General features: G+C 30.8%; 1 protein-coding gene across 1 annotated transcript in view; it reads right to left on the reverse strand.

Annotated features, from left to right (window-relative positions):
* Window positions 1–17,600, reverse strand: part of LOC132755817 (deleted in malignant brain tumors 1 protein-like) — a 39,519-nt gene that overhangs the window by 21,114 nt on the left and 805 nt on the right. Inside the window, exons 2-10 of the mRNA XM_060746733.1 lie at window positions 13,875–13,908; window positions 13,315–13,431; window positions 11,160–11,313; window positions 10,510–10,682; window positions 9,865–10,015; window positions 9,292–9,449; window positions 8,750–8,900; window positions 8,147–8,307; window positions 7,400–7,556 (exon numbers count right to left, since the gene is read on the reverse strand). Coding sequence (XP_060602716.1) covers window positions 7,400–7,556; window positions 8,147–8,307; window positions 8,750–8,900; window positions 9,292–9,449; window positions 9,865–10,015; window positions 10,510–10,682; window positions 11,160–11,313; window positions 13,315–13,431; window positions 13,875–13,908 — 1,256 coding nt within the window. The remainder of the gene's footprint in view (window positions 1–7,399; window positions 7,557–8,146; window positions 8,308–8,749; window positions 8,901–9,291; window positions 9,450–9,864; window positions 10,016–10,509; window positions 10,683–11,159; window positions 11,314–13,314; window positions 13,432–13,874; window positions 13,909–17,600) is intronic.

Consider the following 17,600-nt stretch of genomic DNA (forward strand, 5'->3'; position numbering starts at 1 on the left):
TGAGAATGTTTCATTCACTGTTTTCGGTGAGAACATATGCTCATATTCAAATTGAAATGGTTTGATGACAGTCTTGTTCTTTAACATTTTCATTGTAATGCAGTCAGGGCAACCTATTTCGGTAAAAAATTTTATCAAACATATTGCAGAATATTGAAATTTATGCCCCTACATTTTGTAGTACAAAAGGCAATTTACAAAATAGAATAACAGTAATTCTTAATCTTACCGGCTATGGGAACATTGGAAATCCTTTCGGCGTTTTTCTGGGATTTGTTAGAGTTTTTAAGAAGAATAATGAAACCATTCTGGTTGCTAGGGGGGGCTCAAATTCGTTGAAAATATCCGAGTGTTTTCCTTTGTTCGTCCGTTTAACATAAAAAATTGCATAATAGCCTCTATATATTTTAAAAAAAAAATATTATAAAAAAAAAGTCACCAACAGAGTGTTGTTAAAGGGAAGCATATTTTTGATAATTCTATTATTCTACTATGGTTTTGGACTTTAAGTCCGATGTAAATGATAGTTTTTTTGTGATGCCCGAAAACCCAAATTGCCCCTTTGTGTTTTCAGAAATTTGTCTGGGGGCTGCGGTTTGAAAAACCCGGGCCCCGTAAGTAAGTAGCTACAAAAAAGATTTGGAAAATCCCTTTACGGGTTTTAAATTTAAAAAAACCCTGAGTGGCTTTGTGTATTTTTGGTTTAAACAACATTGAAATATAAGACCTTTTTCCCCGTAAATAAATTTTTTTTTAGTATTTTACCATTAATACACTTAATGTGAAAACCGTCTTTATTATTTCCCCTTGTTAATGTTAACAAAGGATGCTTATTGTATACATATTTTCTTCTTTTATCAAAAACGTTTTGCAAAAACAGTTGTGTCTCACCTCAACAAAGTCGCCATCTCCAGCAAGATTCAGATCATGAAATTCAAGCTTGAGTGGGGTTCCTGGTTGTTTATTAATAACAATTAGGCAGTCAGTGTTAGGTTGATAGTTTGGATAACCTTGTGACAGAACATTGCCATGATCTGTATTGAAAGTTCGTACACAACCTGAAATAAATACATTTATGTATATTGAAATATATTTCAAATGTACATATACGTCGATTCTTTATATATCTTAAACATTTAACTAAAAGTGGTGTATATATACACATATAAGTTTTCCGAGTTGTCACTTAGACGGTATTGCACAGTTTTAATAACAACAACCTAAGGCTTATTTGTATTTATTTCTAAATAAAACGACCACAGTATAAAATATGGATTTGTGCAAACTATGTCGTACTACAATCACAATTCTAAAAGTTCAGAGAGTTACAAATATGTGAACATAGGAAATCATGCACAACTATGAAAAGGTCTGACATATTTGGTTAAATACTACAATATTTCTAAACAACCTTGTTTATTACCATTGTTAGAATTTAATTTCATATCAGCTCAAGAAAATCGAAAATCTATTCACGAAAATTGATCATATTATCCGATTTGAACCGCAAAACTCGACAAATGGAAACAGTTTTTCAGATACTAAAAGCTTTTAATTTGCATAATTCCTTCATTTTACAATATCCTGAAAAGGGTTACAAAATAAATACAAACCAAAGCAGTTCACTGCAGCTTTTCTTGCACACGATGGTCCTGTTCTTATTGTGTCACACTGTAGCAGATGTAATTCATTACCAGCACACGATACATTAGTGAATAATACCGGATTACTTGTAGACATCGCAGATATATTTGGACTTGCATTTCTAATCAATAAAAACAATTATAACATGCAATACTACTGAAAAAATGGTTTAGCACATGCGACGAAGTTCTTGCTCTATTTCTTTCATATGTGAAACGTTTTATACTTTTGATTAAAGATACAGCAAAGTCACGCTTTTTCTTATGCCATTTTCAAAATGCATGAACAAATATTACAAGATATTTGGAGTTGGTAAAAATTCTCGACAACGGTGACAGCGATAATAGTGCCTGAATAAATATTTAATATAATCCAACTTACTGATATCCAACCATCGAGCAAATCGTCTTTGCAGCATTCTTATCTATTGTATCATAACAAACTGACCATTGCTTCAGTGTTCCATTTTCCAGCGTTTGAAAAATAACCTCACCAGAGTATTTGTTTGATAAGGTTGCATTGATACCATCTGAATGAAGGTAATTTGTTAAGTAATGGGCAGTAATGAATTATGATAGTTATAATAATAGTTATAGATTGAATTGATCATAATAATTGATTTGATAATAATAATAATAATAATAATAATAATAATAATAATGATAATAATGATAAAAATAATAACATATTTATTTAGAGAAGGTAATATACAGAGTTTACACAATTACACAAAAAGAAAACATTTATACTTTTTTCAGCATGGGCATCTAATTTAACAATAACTAAGAAAAAGAATATTAATTATAAATAATGATGGCAACCATAAAAATGATGACAACGATGATGAAGATGATAGTGATTTAAAGATGATAATCAAAATGTGCTTTGTGAAAATGAGATGAACTTGAAATTACATTATATAAGGTAAAAAGGTCTAATGACCGTTATACTACCTGAACAATCAATCCCTACAGCTTTTGAATGTGTGTGTTCACAATCGCTTACATTATAATCTGCTGTACACAGTCCAATGTTTTGATCAGAAGGATTGCAAGCTAATGATTTGATATGCATCGGTGAAAGACCTCGCCCGATTCCAAAACTTGACGCATCTGTGCTCCTATTGGTGTATAAAGGAAGCAAATCCAATCTCTCGAAGTCAGCATGAATGTGAAAGATATATTGTGCCAAATACTAGTGATATGGTTTTGCATACAAGGAATGATGGTATGCAAATAAATGAATTCGTTCGTAACCAACTATTTTATTGTTCATTAGGCGGTAGAACATTAAAGTAAATACATACTTCAAAACAAAAACCACGTTTCATCAATTATAATCAAATATTCTTTTGGAAATGATAATTGTCTAATACGGCAAATAAATAGGTTGCAAGTTCACTTGAAAGGTAGTATATAGAAGTTTACATCTTAACACCAAAATATACGTACAGGTATTTAAATCCCATTGTTTCACAAGCTCTCAATGCATTAGAAGTATCCCAGGAATCATAGCAAACACTTCCCCATACATCATTAGACTTTATTTCAAGTCTACCTAGCCATGGCCCGGGACCGTCTACAACTCGCACGTTAGAATTATCTGAAAAATACTTAACTTTTTAAGTATTATATGTGCAATTGTCAAAACTTAAGTATTAAATAATATTACATTATTAAACGTTATCATATTTTTGGCATCAATTTAAAACTACACATTTAAAACATATTTTTTCACATACACGCGGCGTCGAAGCTATAAAGGCTTTTAAAAACGAATACACAGTATAAAACTTTTTACGTCCCGATAGCGTTAATAAAACTATCGCAAAGGGGCTAAGTAAGCTTACACTATAGTCACTCAATTAAAAAGGGGCCTTTTAACATTTTACAAAAAGGGTTAATTATATAGTGTAGTTTGAATACAAATTTAGAAATCTCGTTCAAAAAATTTTAGTTTTACCCTAATCATCAATATATTCATTAAATAATTAAAAAGATTTTGAAAGTTTAATTTAATTTTGAATAGTTATATACAAAATAGTATCATCATCAACAACAACGCATATTATGCAGACACTTAAAAAATAGTTGTACTTATTTTATCTGTATCATACTTTAAAACTGGTAGTAAACATAACAAAAGAAAAGCATATATGATTTTTTAGTTATCTACCAGTTTGAATAAAAAAGACAGATGATTGGGTCATAAAATCATCAGCGATCGTCATTTATTAAACGGGCATCGCTAAAATCATCTAATCACCTATTTAAAATTTTGAATATCTGTGCAATACAATCATTTTATATTATTAAGCTTCCATATTTTTAAATCAATTAATACTAAAAATAATTATTACTAAACAAATTTTTTGTGAAAGTACTAATATTTCTACATTAATGTAAAAAAGTGAAACCTAAAACCATAATCTGACCATACAAAACAAAAACAAACAAAAAACAACAAGAAAAAAACTATAGCAACTATTATAGAAAATCAATTAATAACTAAGTACTGGTATGATTGTAATAAAATTTTGAAAGGAGAAACATAACAAGAGCAGCGAAAAAAAAATCAGTTACGTGTATCTGTTTATGACCATGATAATGAATAAATTGTGTTAACTTTGTATCTAAGTTTATTTATATTCGCCACCAGTTGCCCATATGAGCGAGTCCTCCAGAAGGAAAATACTCATTTTATATTTTGGAGGAAAGTGCAAGACACAGATACAGAAAGATGCCATGGGCAATTCCAGATACTTCTCCTGGTTTTTTAGCATACCAAGTGTTTAAGCACTCATACACAGGATCTCGATTTTAAGTCTTATCCGACAGACTGATAAGTGATTTTAGATAGCCAGACTGGGAATGGAACCATCATTGTCGTGAATACAAGTCTCGTGTTCTAACCGATTGCGACTTGCTGACTGGTTAAATGAATATACATTTTGTTCACTGCGTATGTATCAGGTTTTTTTTCATTTGGTATCGGGGTTTTATGAAGATTCGTCATAATCAATGGAAAAAAAAACAATTTTGTGAATTTAGCATGCCATTACAAAACCTCTAAACATGAGTGATAACTAAATATCGGAAATAACGCACTTACAATGAAAGAGGAAGTAGAAAATAGCTTACCGGCAGAAATTGGCTTACATTCAACGCCTACACTGTTTGAGACAGAGCACGTTGAACTTTTGAATAACTTGCCCATTCTGCACATCTCAAAACTGCCTTCACTACCATCACATTTTGGTCTTGCAAGATAAGTTGTTCTACCATTTCCATAAGTTGAGTTGTAGCTTACGACAGGGTCTGTGTTCCTGAAAAATATACTACAGCTAAAAACATTGATAAAAAATAGTATGAACGTGTACGCATGACAATTTCTCTGTGTGTAATCTAAAAGTGCCATTGTTATTTCTTAAATGGTAAAAAGCTATATCTTATAAAGTATTCTAAACAATTTATTACCATTGTAATTATATTGTTTCCATAAGCTTATGATCGATTCTCTCTCGAGAGAGTTGTGAACATAGAATGGTTCCGTGTTTTTAACACACATGAATACTGCACGTAAACAACTGAATTAAATGTTCAGGAACATTATATAATGTTATTTTAGTAATAGTCTTAAATACCGTCTAACAATGATTTTGTCCATTCTGTCTTAAAATAATAAACTGAATATTTTAAAAATCAAACAAACATTTTGGGCGCAGATACATAGCTTTATACAATTTAAGCATGCAGAATGGTTAAGTGGTGGTCTGCAAGACAAAGCAATATATCCTATGAAATGTACGAGTACCAGTATCCTATTTCTCTTCATATTACTCTAGCATCAGTTTTGTTCCAACCGTCATTACAATACGAATACCATGTTCCAGACTCGAGAAATTCTACGCGACCTTGTGACTTTGATCGTCCATCTGCTAATCGTTTTTGATAAGGAACTACAAAAAAGTGGAATATCCATGTATAATGTTGAATTCTGCTTAGGGCGGTGCTAGGTGGAATGGACGGTATTTCGGACAAATTGTTGCTGGTCATAAAAAGTTTTATCATCCGGCCTGAGATATTTTGTTTTGGTCGTGTTAGGCGGTATTCAATCAATGCTGTTTTAAAGTTTGTAAAAAAATGAGATACATGTATTAGTGAACATTATCCACTCGAAGAATAGAACACCAGATACAATATTAAAAATCAGAAATACCCGAACACCCTAAAACATGTACGGATGTTGCAATAAATGTCGTTTTTAATCGCTTTTTAGTAGAGTTGACATTATCATAATTAACTCAAAAAGAGATATAAAGTTCTTCTTTCTTGTTGTCAATTTGATTCTCCTTGGCCCTGGTTGTTGTTACTGGGCCTTTCCTAGTTAATCTTGTTTATCATATTCTAAAGATTTATTTTATAATGGTGATTAGCCAATAGCTGATAGCGAAAGATGCGTATGATGCTATATAAAAACTATCTAAATTATAAAAAAGACTGTACCGTTCATTTTCAGAATTGAGCGTTACCGATACATTCTGAACAGTCAGGTTGTCACGTGGATTATTGATTATATCTTAACAATAAACTATGAAATTAAACAGAATCTTGGCAAATTGCCAATCAAGTTATTTATTTATTCTTCGCTGTTTTCTGGCCATATCATAAAGTCAATTAAACATAATAAAAGTGAGTACATGAGTTAGAAATTTGAAGCAATACCATTCGTTTTTATTTTTAAATCCATACGTATAGATATAACTGACTGTTTTTCATAAAGGCACTATTTTACAGCAAGTACAAGTTAAACAAAGTACAAATTTAACATTTCGGACCCATTAAGAAACTTATGAAAATCACATTCAGTCATTCATAACCTATTAAAGCAATTCAATGCTTGAAAGAATATTTGTAAAAATACTTTCCTTACAGCCACAGATAACTCCAGCATCATTCGAATGGTCACAATTAACACCACTCGACCACGACATAGAACAGTTCGAAATGTCTGCCTCACTTCCTGTACATTGCAAATCTGACAACCAGACACGTCCATTGCCTCTTCCAAATAATGAGCCAGATACCGCTTTTCCTGTTACATTACTAAAATGATACATAAATTGTTATCAATACTAGACATGGCTTAGACTCTGTTTTTGATTTTAAACGATTAAAAATGGATTTTGAATAGAAGTTTGATAATTTGTAGAAAATGTTATATATGCCTTATGAATAGCACATTCGTTTCCTATTTTGTATGGGGAAGGTAGTTTTATGGTCTGTTCTTATCTCAGATGAACAGTTTAAATAAAACCGCTTTTGGGACAATTAACTTTTTGTTTGTGTGTTTTTGTTGCTTGTTTTTCCATTGGTTTTGCAGTATCTCTTCTCCAGAATTTGATAGTCACAACCGTATCTCAGTGTTGTTATATGTTTCCCAATATTTGAAGCCATTATTTATTTTATTTATTTATTTATCTATCTATTTTTAGGATTTTTAAGACGATGCTCGGGTGCACATAAATTGAAAATTCTGAAATCTCTCAGAAATAGACTCAAATGAGCCAAGTCTGCACTTTTGTGTGTGTGCTCATTGTACACTTTTTCTCTGAGTATTAACAGTTATGAACTTATTGCCAACAAATCAGTATTGTTCAGTTTTGAACAATTAAATCTCATTAATATAAAGGAGCATAATCGTGAGAATAAATTTGAACTAACTTCAAATGTATACTTTATAAATACACATGTACCTCTCAAAGGGATATGAGGAGAGCATTTTGCAAATAACAACAGCGTCATTATCATCCCAATTTGTATCACAAACTGAGCCCCACTGTCCATTATGTAACACTTCTATACGTCCAATACCTTTATGTGGACCATCAGCAAGACGAACTTGTATTCCATCTAAGTTACAAAAAGGGAAACAAATCCAATGGAATTTATTACTCAATTTAATATGTACATTAATATTCGGTTTATAAGCAGCATGTCGCTGCTTAACACAAACAATATGCTTAAACCGTTCGGTTTATGTTAAACATATCATTTCCCTTTTTGAGATTATCATTAATTTGTACAAACAAAACAAGTCAAAGCGCAGTTTATTCAGTTGCCATAGGGTAGTTTATTTACTTGCAATAGGGATATCTATTTAACTGCAATGGGACATTTATTTATTTACCATGACAGTTTATTTACAATTATTGCTTTGCTGTATTCCGGTGTTTTCCTACTACTAAGTACTAAAAAATCTACTATGATCTTGTTCTACAAGAGGATACATTATCAGCAGTGAAAGAAATAAATGGATGTAATCACGACAAAAATATACCAAATATACGACTCATCAAATCATATGTTTAATAGATATATCTTTTCTTTTAATCATGGAAATCGAAACCATGAATATATATATTATACCTCAAGTTTGAAATTGTAAGTAACTTCAAGTTGTAATAAGATTGTAAAAGTTGATATCATTATGCATAGCATACCACATTTCAAACCAACTGCATTTGAGGCCGAGCACGTGGTCTGGTAAGAAGACACACACTGAGTTATGTCCTTTTCATTTCCGACACATTTAACTTGATCAAGAAAGCCAGTTTTAGTGTCACCAAAGTAATTGGACTGATATACGTAATGTTTCACGTCACTAGAAGATAAAATGACATGTATATATAAAAGATCTGACCAACAAAATACTTAAGGTTACGTCAACCAAATATTCATTAATGCAAATTTCGCCGTTTTCCATATGCAAGGAATCATCAAAATTGTTTTGTATCAATACAACTTTAGCATCACCTGGAATTTCTCCAAGTATAAAAAATCAGGATACATGTATAATAAAAAAAACTAAATAAGAAATTAATATGAGAATACCTTCATATTCGATGCATTGTACAGGATATATATTTTGTATTCAATTGCACCGTAGCAAAATGGTGGATGTTGTAAGGGTCTGATGCGTAACGTTATCATCACGAGTAAAAAATATGATGGCAGTTCGACACATATATGCTGCATTGGCACGACAGGTTTTCCTTAACAAAATAAACGCGTTTGATATAAAAGATAAAGTAAATTAAGATTACGTTAAATTGTATCCGAGCATGTTACATACAACACGTGCTTCGTTCTGTCCAAAGTCTGGATCACAAACTGTTCGCCAACTTCCCTCGTAATTTATTTCCAATGTTCCATCCCAATCTCCCGAGCCACCGAAAAGGCGAACTTTTGTAGCCTCTGTCAAAAATAAAGTCAGTAGACTTATATAAGTTTTAGATAAATAAACTTTATTAAAGCGCTCTAAATTTAAAACTTTGGAATTTTTTGACAGTTTCAATGATAGTTGAAATAAAACTCACAATGAAAATGTCTCATTAACTTAAATTGTTTCTTTCTTAAATGTAATCGTGTACATATAACTAGTATTCTACCCTTTCTATATCAAGTATTTTTGAACAATAAATTCTTAACAAGCAAAATTTAGCCTAAGTTTATTTATGTCATTTGTTTCATAACCTTGATCTAAAAAATGAATAAATACTAGAACAACAACATTAAAGGCCTTTTTGCCATATTTTAAAGATTTACAATTATATTTGAGAAGCCTAGAAAGACTACTGCCACTCACCGCATTTTATTGATACGTCATTGGTATGGCTACAAGTATGATTATCCCAGCTTCCATGACTACAATACTCAATATCTGCTTCACTACCAGAGCAGCCCAAAGTGTTTAACCAAACTGGCCCTTGCCCTCCTGTAACATTCCTATGTATGCTCAAGGCGCTACATTGAAAGCAAAACTATTTTGTATAATATTCCAAAATGTGACAATACCTAGATACACATGTATAGAACAAATAAGGTGACTATAGATTATATGTCGTATTGCCATAAAAGATAAGTGAAACACATATTTGATTACTTTGGCCGCAGTGTGGTAAAACTGTTGGTAAAAATATATTTGAGAATGTTAAAGTAAAATGTTAATATTTAATATATTAATGTATATATTCATGTATATATACATGAAAAATGATCATAATTACTGCATCTGTATGTTATATTCATTTTATCATTCATACAAAACTCTGCCATTAAAAAACTTGGTCCTGCTCTTTTGTTTAAAAAATGTAAGCATCTTAAAAGATAAATAAATAAATAAAAACTAGATAAATAAATAAATAAGATGGTACTTTACTTTTTATTAAATCCAAGCATATGGCAAAGAACATTGGCATCGTTTTGTGTAAAATGAGCCCCACATACTGTCCCCCAAACACCATTATGATGAACCTCTACTCGACCCTCTGACGGAAGTGTATTGCCAACCAGTCGAACCGATGTGTGATCTACAGTGCGTAGAAAACAAGTGCGATTGGAACAGTAACATTATGACAAGTTCATAACATAAAGTCATGAGTTCAATGATAGTAACTAGAATGGATAAAAAATCTGATTTCGACAAATAACTTAAATATTCTTGCTCTTTATCCGTATATTTAGGAATTGTCAAAGAACTTCGTTTCTTTTTCTTTATGTAAGGAATCAAGAAAAACCGGTTAGGTGGACCGATCGCGGAAATATGACAAAAAATGCGTAAAATTTGCCATAAAACCAACCAGCCAACTAATCAATCAACAAACTAACCAACCAACCACACCATACAACATTATTTATTTTAAAATCAGCATGTACTTTAAAACTCATGTCTGTATAAAAAGAAGTTACAGGACAAAAGTTACATACGCAAGAGGTTTTTAAATTCTTAAACTTTACGTCTTGTTTTACACTACAAACACGCATTATAAAACGAAATTATCAAGCAAGTCTGATAATAACTTACTGCTGCATATTATTCCGACAGAGTTATTATGATTGCAAGCTGTATTGTGTCCTATTGATTGGGCAAATCGTGGGCAAGATCGTATGTCAGTTTCCGTTCCCAAACACCCCATATTTCCTGTCCATGTAGTTCCGTAGTTCAACTGTCCATAGCGAAACCCATCTACTACCACTCTATGTAACATAAAACAAAATAGAAACAATCTAAAAGTGGCCCCACTTTTAAGGTTTTTGTATATGAAGGGATTTTTTTTTCAAGACCTGTGTAACATTTGATGTAGGTAATTTCTGTGCAATTATTTCAGATCAATCGCTCACTCCGTTTTTTCCTCATTTTAATTGTGCGAATGGGTCCATCCATCCGCTTTCAACGCAAAATTGGGCTAAGAATTGCAAAAAAATCGATTTTCAATTCATTTCTGAGTATATTTAATATTCTTCCGTTTTAAGTGCTGCAAACGATTTAATAAAGAATTTTATAATGTATTTTATGTTTTAAGGCTTTTTAAAAGCAGTTGAGCTCCATTTAGGTTAAATTATTTGGCCAATTGTTGCAGCTTTTGAACATAGCGTGCTTATAAAATACTTTTCATGAAATCGAAGCTATTTTTAATGTTAAAATCTTTACCGGATTATCCGAAGTTCACCTACCCGGTTGAAAAACCTTTCATTTTACATACAACAGTCGCATCTTGGTTCGTGAAAGAACTCCCTCTACAGAATGTTCCCGAAATGCCATTATATTTAAAGTCTAACACTCCTTCAAAATTACCTTGACCTCCAATTAATCGATGAGGTATCAAATCTGTCAAATAGATATTATAATTATTACACAAAGACTTTATTTTATGTTTGTACTTAGATATATTTTAACAATCAATAATGCAACGTGTTCGTTATAATTTTATATGCTGATGATCATATATAAACTAGTCATACTATATAATTGCAAAAGATTGTTTTATCATTCAAAAGTTAATTTCCAATTATAAATAATGCTTTTTGGAACTTATGATATTGATAAATCATAATTTGAGCATCATATTTATGATATGAAACCATAAAATTTGTGTTACAGGATCTTTAATAATGTTTGCAAACATGGTGCTTTATATTACATAGAGAGAAAAATATGACGTTCCCAATCGGAACGTCCTCAGTTATTATCTATAATATCCTAGGAGTTAATGGAAATTGAAAGTAGTTCTACCACGTGGTTTCAGATGTAAACATAAACAGAGAGTGTAATTTTCGATAATGTAAAACAAATGTATATGCATGACATCCAAAGGAAAATAAAGGATTGTCGTATTACGCAGATGTTTTTACATTTTAATAGTATATAAATATACAGCCTGTACAAGTCAAGTACCAAATTCGAACTCTCCAGACTGGGCGTTGAGACCACTATTTATAATGACAGCTATTAACATAAAATGTTATGAAACACGTATATTCTCATGTACATTATAAAACTTTCTGACATTTATTACCACCCAGTCCAGCTTGCATGTATATTGTCAAATAATATACATAAATCTTTGTCATGTTTCAAGTTCATATTATAATAAAATACAAGCACTTATACTAAAATCTTTGTTGTCTTTCTTTTGAATTATATAAAATGTATAACTAAGTAAACTTAAAATGCAATATGCAACAGTATGTTTCGGTACAATAATGATTGAAAATATGTCTGACAACCATTTTTAATTTAAATATGCCAGCTGATATACAATTTTAAACAAATCCTACTTATGATAACGATATTATGGATTACATTGAGATATTCAGTCTGTGGTCAAAATTATAAAATATATCCCATTTTTTAAACACATTATGTTCAGTGGTGAAAACATACTGTTGTCTAATACCGTCATTAAGTTAATATCAGATGATATACTGAACGGTCCTAACGTAATTATGTTCAGTTAAAATGCCATGCTTTAATAATTATTCGCAGTTAAAAAGAATTTTTCTTGGTAGGATTGTCATTATTTTCAGTTCATATAGTATGTTGTTGGATGGCACTGTCATTTTATGCTGTTTAGGAAAGAGATGTTGAATTTAGTTGTTCTTATATTTTGTTAAGATAATCCGCTATAAGTAATGATACTTTTATCTTTGGTCATTAATATGTATTAGTGCGCATGCATTTGTGGAAAGTATTCACTCTGTGAATATTTTATTCGGAACAAGTCCAGTCGACATTTGTTTCTCTGTCACTGTAGACGGAACACACTTGCATTTGGTAAAAAAATAGTTTCGTCACATTTTAGTAAGCTATTGGAAACTGTGTGTGAAAATTACTATTTACTTTTCAAGCGACTTATTACCCATAAATTGTTCGTTTAACTTACTATACACTTGCAAAGAACATTTGTAGACAGACCTTCATACAATATTTTACATGGGCTTCTACAAGAACAGATGTCAATAAAATGATTGAGTTGGTGTCTTAAGTGCAGAAAGAAAGCTTATTTTCATTTATTTTGGTACCAAGTTATACCGCATTGTGCGAATTACTATTACTGCATGTGCAATTTTCACATAATTCAAACAATGTTCTCAAAAACCACAAAACGTAGGATAATGCACTTTGTATTGCCATTTGAAGAAACTTACCGCGCATATGATACGCTACGTTTTGTTTTGATTTGAGAAACGTTTGTCACCTAAATTTAACATAATAAGGTACTTAACGGGACTTAGCAGTCGCCATTTTTTTTCTCGTGGGTATTACTATACAAAGTCACGTGATTCACCCCGTAAGCTTCTTTGTGTAAAACATTTAACACATACTTACCGTTCCGACACCCTGGTCCGGCATTATAAGTATTACAATAGCAATGATAATGATTTGAACTGTAGTACTGACATGAGCCATGGTAACACTCACTACAACTTTTGACCTCGACGTATGCTTAAGAAAATATATTGAAATGGTTAATTTTATTTATAAATATTCATATAATTCATATATAATATGTCTATAGCTAATGGGCATACACTTCTGAGACTTCAACTCACAAGGTCTTTATTCCAGTACTATACTTAGTAAGCAGTGTAACAGATTTTTTTCTTCACAGATGTAAGTAGGATTTTTGTAAAAATTATGAAGAACAAAATATTGTCCAAAAATACAAGGAAAAGGAGAACCCTTCGTAATTATTTAATACAATGCAAACAATTTTTTTCTTTTCTTACAGTTCGCAAATGACTATAATCTGTTCACAAATAATCGCTGTGTTCAAAAAGACCTAATTACAGGAAATGTTTTTCTTTTTGTTGTATCATACATTTTGTTGATATTTTTAGAGGTTCGGAGGCCTTTAACTATAATAATAAAAACGGATGTATACAAACCATCTGAAACGTGAATGCACAGGACCACAAATAACTGCAAATAAAAAACAAAAGCATTTGCTATTAATTAGGTACTTAAGACTTTGATCAGTTATATCACAACTCAAAATTGTTTGGAACATCATTAAATTATCAAATTATTTATATTTTAAAATATACTTACAAACATATGTAAGGTTAAAACAATGGCGAATGCTACATATTGACAAAACGAAAATGTATGATAGAATTAAAAAAAAAAAACTTTGCATGATCTTAGAATATTATATTATGCTTAAACATTTTCAACGAAAATATGCAGGGGTCGCTTTCCACTTTTTCATGATATCTGTCCTTAAATTTGAGTTTGATTGTGTCCATTGCTTTAAGCTTACAGACACACTCTCGAATCTGGTCCTGGAACCAACCAGTACTGTGGCAATGAGTTTCTTGCTCAAGGAACAGCGGCTTTCTACTATCAGGGTTTGAACTCACGCGACTCGAATTTTTTACATTATTAGTCTTAATTGTTTACCATTCGACTATGCTGCAATTCTTATAAATACCTTACACTAAGTACATATGCCTGGCAAAATTTATTTGATTTTACTATTGATTCATGATTTCATTTTCTACTTGATCACTATATCATTAAATTTGATTAAACTTGGTTGTTGTGGGTGTTTTTTTTTAAATTATTTAAAGAGACTGAAAATTCCTTTCAGGAAATTGGCATAGCTTTCGGGAAAAAACATAAATCGGTATCGCTTTCGGAGGAAAAGATGGAAAAATACTCTCATTTTTTCATTTAGATTTCTTTTAAAAATCATTCATAAGGAAGTGAGCGACACGAAAAGTAGAACAAATATGCGTTCCTTAACTTAACCGTGAATCGTCTACCCATTAACTAAGCAAAACCTTTAAATTCGCTTAAAATGTTTATGTTATCATATCCTAAGATCATACAAAGATTAAGATATTCTACTTTACAGTTTTATTTCTGCCCTGATATTTATCAGTAACTAAAGCATACGCCTTTAAACAGGTTGAAAGGTTTTATCAATTAATATTTAACAAACAGGCAATTGAAAGCGAATATTATTTTATAAATGCAAATTAAGGGTTTCTCTCTATATTCGAAGAAGATTTGTCAAACCAGGGCCTTTTAAATAGATTCTATTTGAAAGACCCTGGTCAAACATAATTATTTATGCATATAATGCGATAAAATTAATCGATCAATTCTGTGGCAAAAATTGATAAATCAAAACATAAGTACAAAAATGATTAAGAAATATATGTATTCTGTTGTTCGCTCTGCATTGAAACATAATGGAAAAGCCCATTCCAGTTTTTTATCAACTCACATCAAGGGGTCAAGCAGGGAGACCCTTGTTCTTCTCTTATGTTCGTGAATGACAATGGCACATATGTATACATATATTGACGATTTATTTTTATTCAACGAACTTAAATTTTAATTATTATTATATGCTGATGACCAAGTATTATTTACTACCACACCTGAATCTTTACAGCATTTTAAGTGATGTAGAAAATTACTGCAATACATTTTGTTTAAAAATAAACACAAGTAAAACTAATGTCATGATTTTGAAAAAGGAAAGACCGACAGGTCACAATTACTATCTCTATATCGAAAAAAATAAGAGATTGTTTCAGCCTTTAAATACTTGGGTGTCTGCGTATTTAAAAACTGTAATTGGTATAGAACGCAAAAACTGTATTGCAGAACATGTGTCAAAAGCTTTATATCGTTAATTTTCTATTTTTAATCAATACGAATTAAAGGTTTCTGCAAAATGTAAATTATTTGATACAATGATATCATCTATACTAAACTAATACTCGGAAATATGGAGTGGAAACAAAGGTAAAGATATTGAACTGATTCATACTAAATTTTGTTAAAAAATACTTGTCGTAAATAATTCCACAAACCTAATCGGACTCTATAGTGAACTCGGTAGATTTCCAATGAAAATAGTAAGACACGTTAATGTGATTAAGTATTGGTGTAGATTACAAATATTGAATATAAATCTGATATGAAACAAATAAATAACATGATAGTAAGTGATTTAGATAGAAATATTACATATAAAGGTTCTAATTGGGGATTTCAGATAAAAATAATTTTAGATAATTTAGGGATGTCAGATATTTGACGAAATCAAGGAAGCAAGGAACATATATTGAATGCTATTAAACAAAGAATATTTTGATCAATATACCCAAGTTTGTTATAGTGAAATTTAATAACTCACAGAGACTTTAAACTTGTAGTAGATTTAAACAATCATTTGAACTTGAATCATATCTTGATAATTATACGATAGACAAAAAAGTTCAAAATAGCACTAACGAGGTTTCGCCTATCCTTACATAACTTAGTGATTGAACGAGGAACGCATAATAATGTAATATAAGGAATAGCAGAATGTGTAAATTTTGTAATCTATATATGATTGAAAACGAATATCAATGTTTATTAACTTGCTCATTATACTCACATATTTGAAACGTAATCATAAGACGTGGCCATCTTCAAATAAATTTGAACAGTTTATGATGACAAAAAATAAAAAAGAAATCGCAAATCTCTCGAAATACATATACTTTGCAAATAAACTTAAAAAAGAACTTGACTAATTAATTATCAGGTTTTTTTCCCCTAGTTTTTCCTTGAAAATATGTATTACTTCCTCTATTTTACTTCTCTTTTGACATTTTGCAATTAATATATTATAACATTATTATTATACAAACGCTACTCATACAAAACAGGTTTCTCTGTTAAATTACTGTTATTGTTTAATTGTGACTTTTCTTTTTTCTTAGAACTGGAAGTGTTTATATTTCATGTGTAACTACTACAGATGTTAATATGTAGGCTAGAATTGATATTAGAAATTGCTTTATGCTAAATAAATGTTGTTGTTGTTGTTGTAATTACGATAAATTGAAGCATGTAAATCCGTGAATTACTGGTTAATTTGTCATAAGTCGTTAATGCTCGTAATATGATCCATTTATACTAAACATCTTTTAATAATGTCACCACATTATATCGTCTTCTGCATTTAGCTTTTTTACAAATTAAGAAAATTTTGGCCAAGATGTAACATACATAACGGAATATCGCTCGGCAAAGTTCAAATTCTGTAATCACCGAAACGAAAGAATGTAGCTGCCTAAAATACAAAAAAAAAATGGTGAAATGATAATTCGTTTGTTCCGTAATCTGACAGACATTACATGGATTTTATAGACTTTCATACGGATTCAAGAGCTTGCTGTTCAATCAATTTCGTTTTCTTATAACAGTCTAAAGAACAGACAACATTTGTGTGCGGCCGCCTAGATGACTGGCGGTCAGGCATCCCTCAGAAATTTTGAAATTATCATTAAGAAAATCTGACCTGACTTTATTATCGGACATTATATGAAAAGTTATTTTGAATGTAGTGTTCGCTCTGGGACAATGTATGAAAGCCCAGAATAAACTGAATCTCTATGACATGCATATCTGCAGAAGAATATGAATTTAATTAAGATAATAGAGGTTAGGAAGGATAGATCATATTGATAGAGTAATACCTTTTAGTTTTATTTGAATAAGTCAAAGCATTTACAACTGTATATGAATTGGTATTTAATAGACAAAAATATATATAAAATCCCGTTTTCATTTGTACATCGTACGTGTGCTTATAAAGCAAAAAC

This window comes from Ruditapes philippinarum, unplaced genomic scaffold (assembly GCF_026571515.1).
Source record: "Ruditapes philippinarum isolate M1 unplaced genomic scaffold, ASM2657151v2 ctg608_1_1_1_1, whole genome shotgun sequence".
Taxonomy (NCBI): Eukaryota; Metazoa; Mollusca; class Bivalvia; order Venerida; family Veneridae; genus Ruditapes; species Ruditapes philippinarum.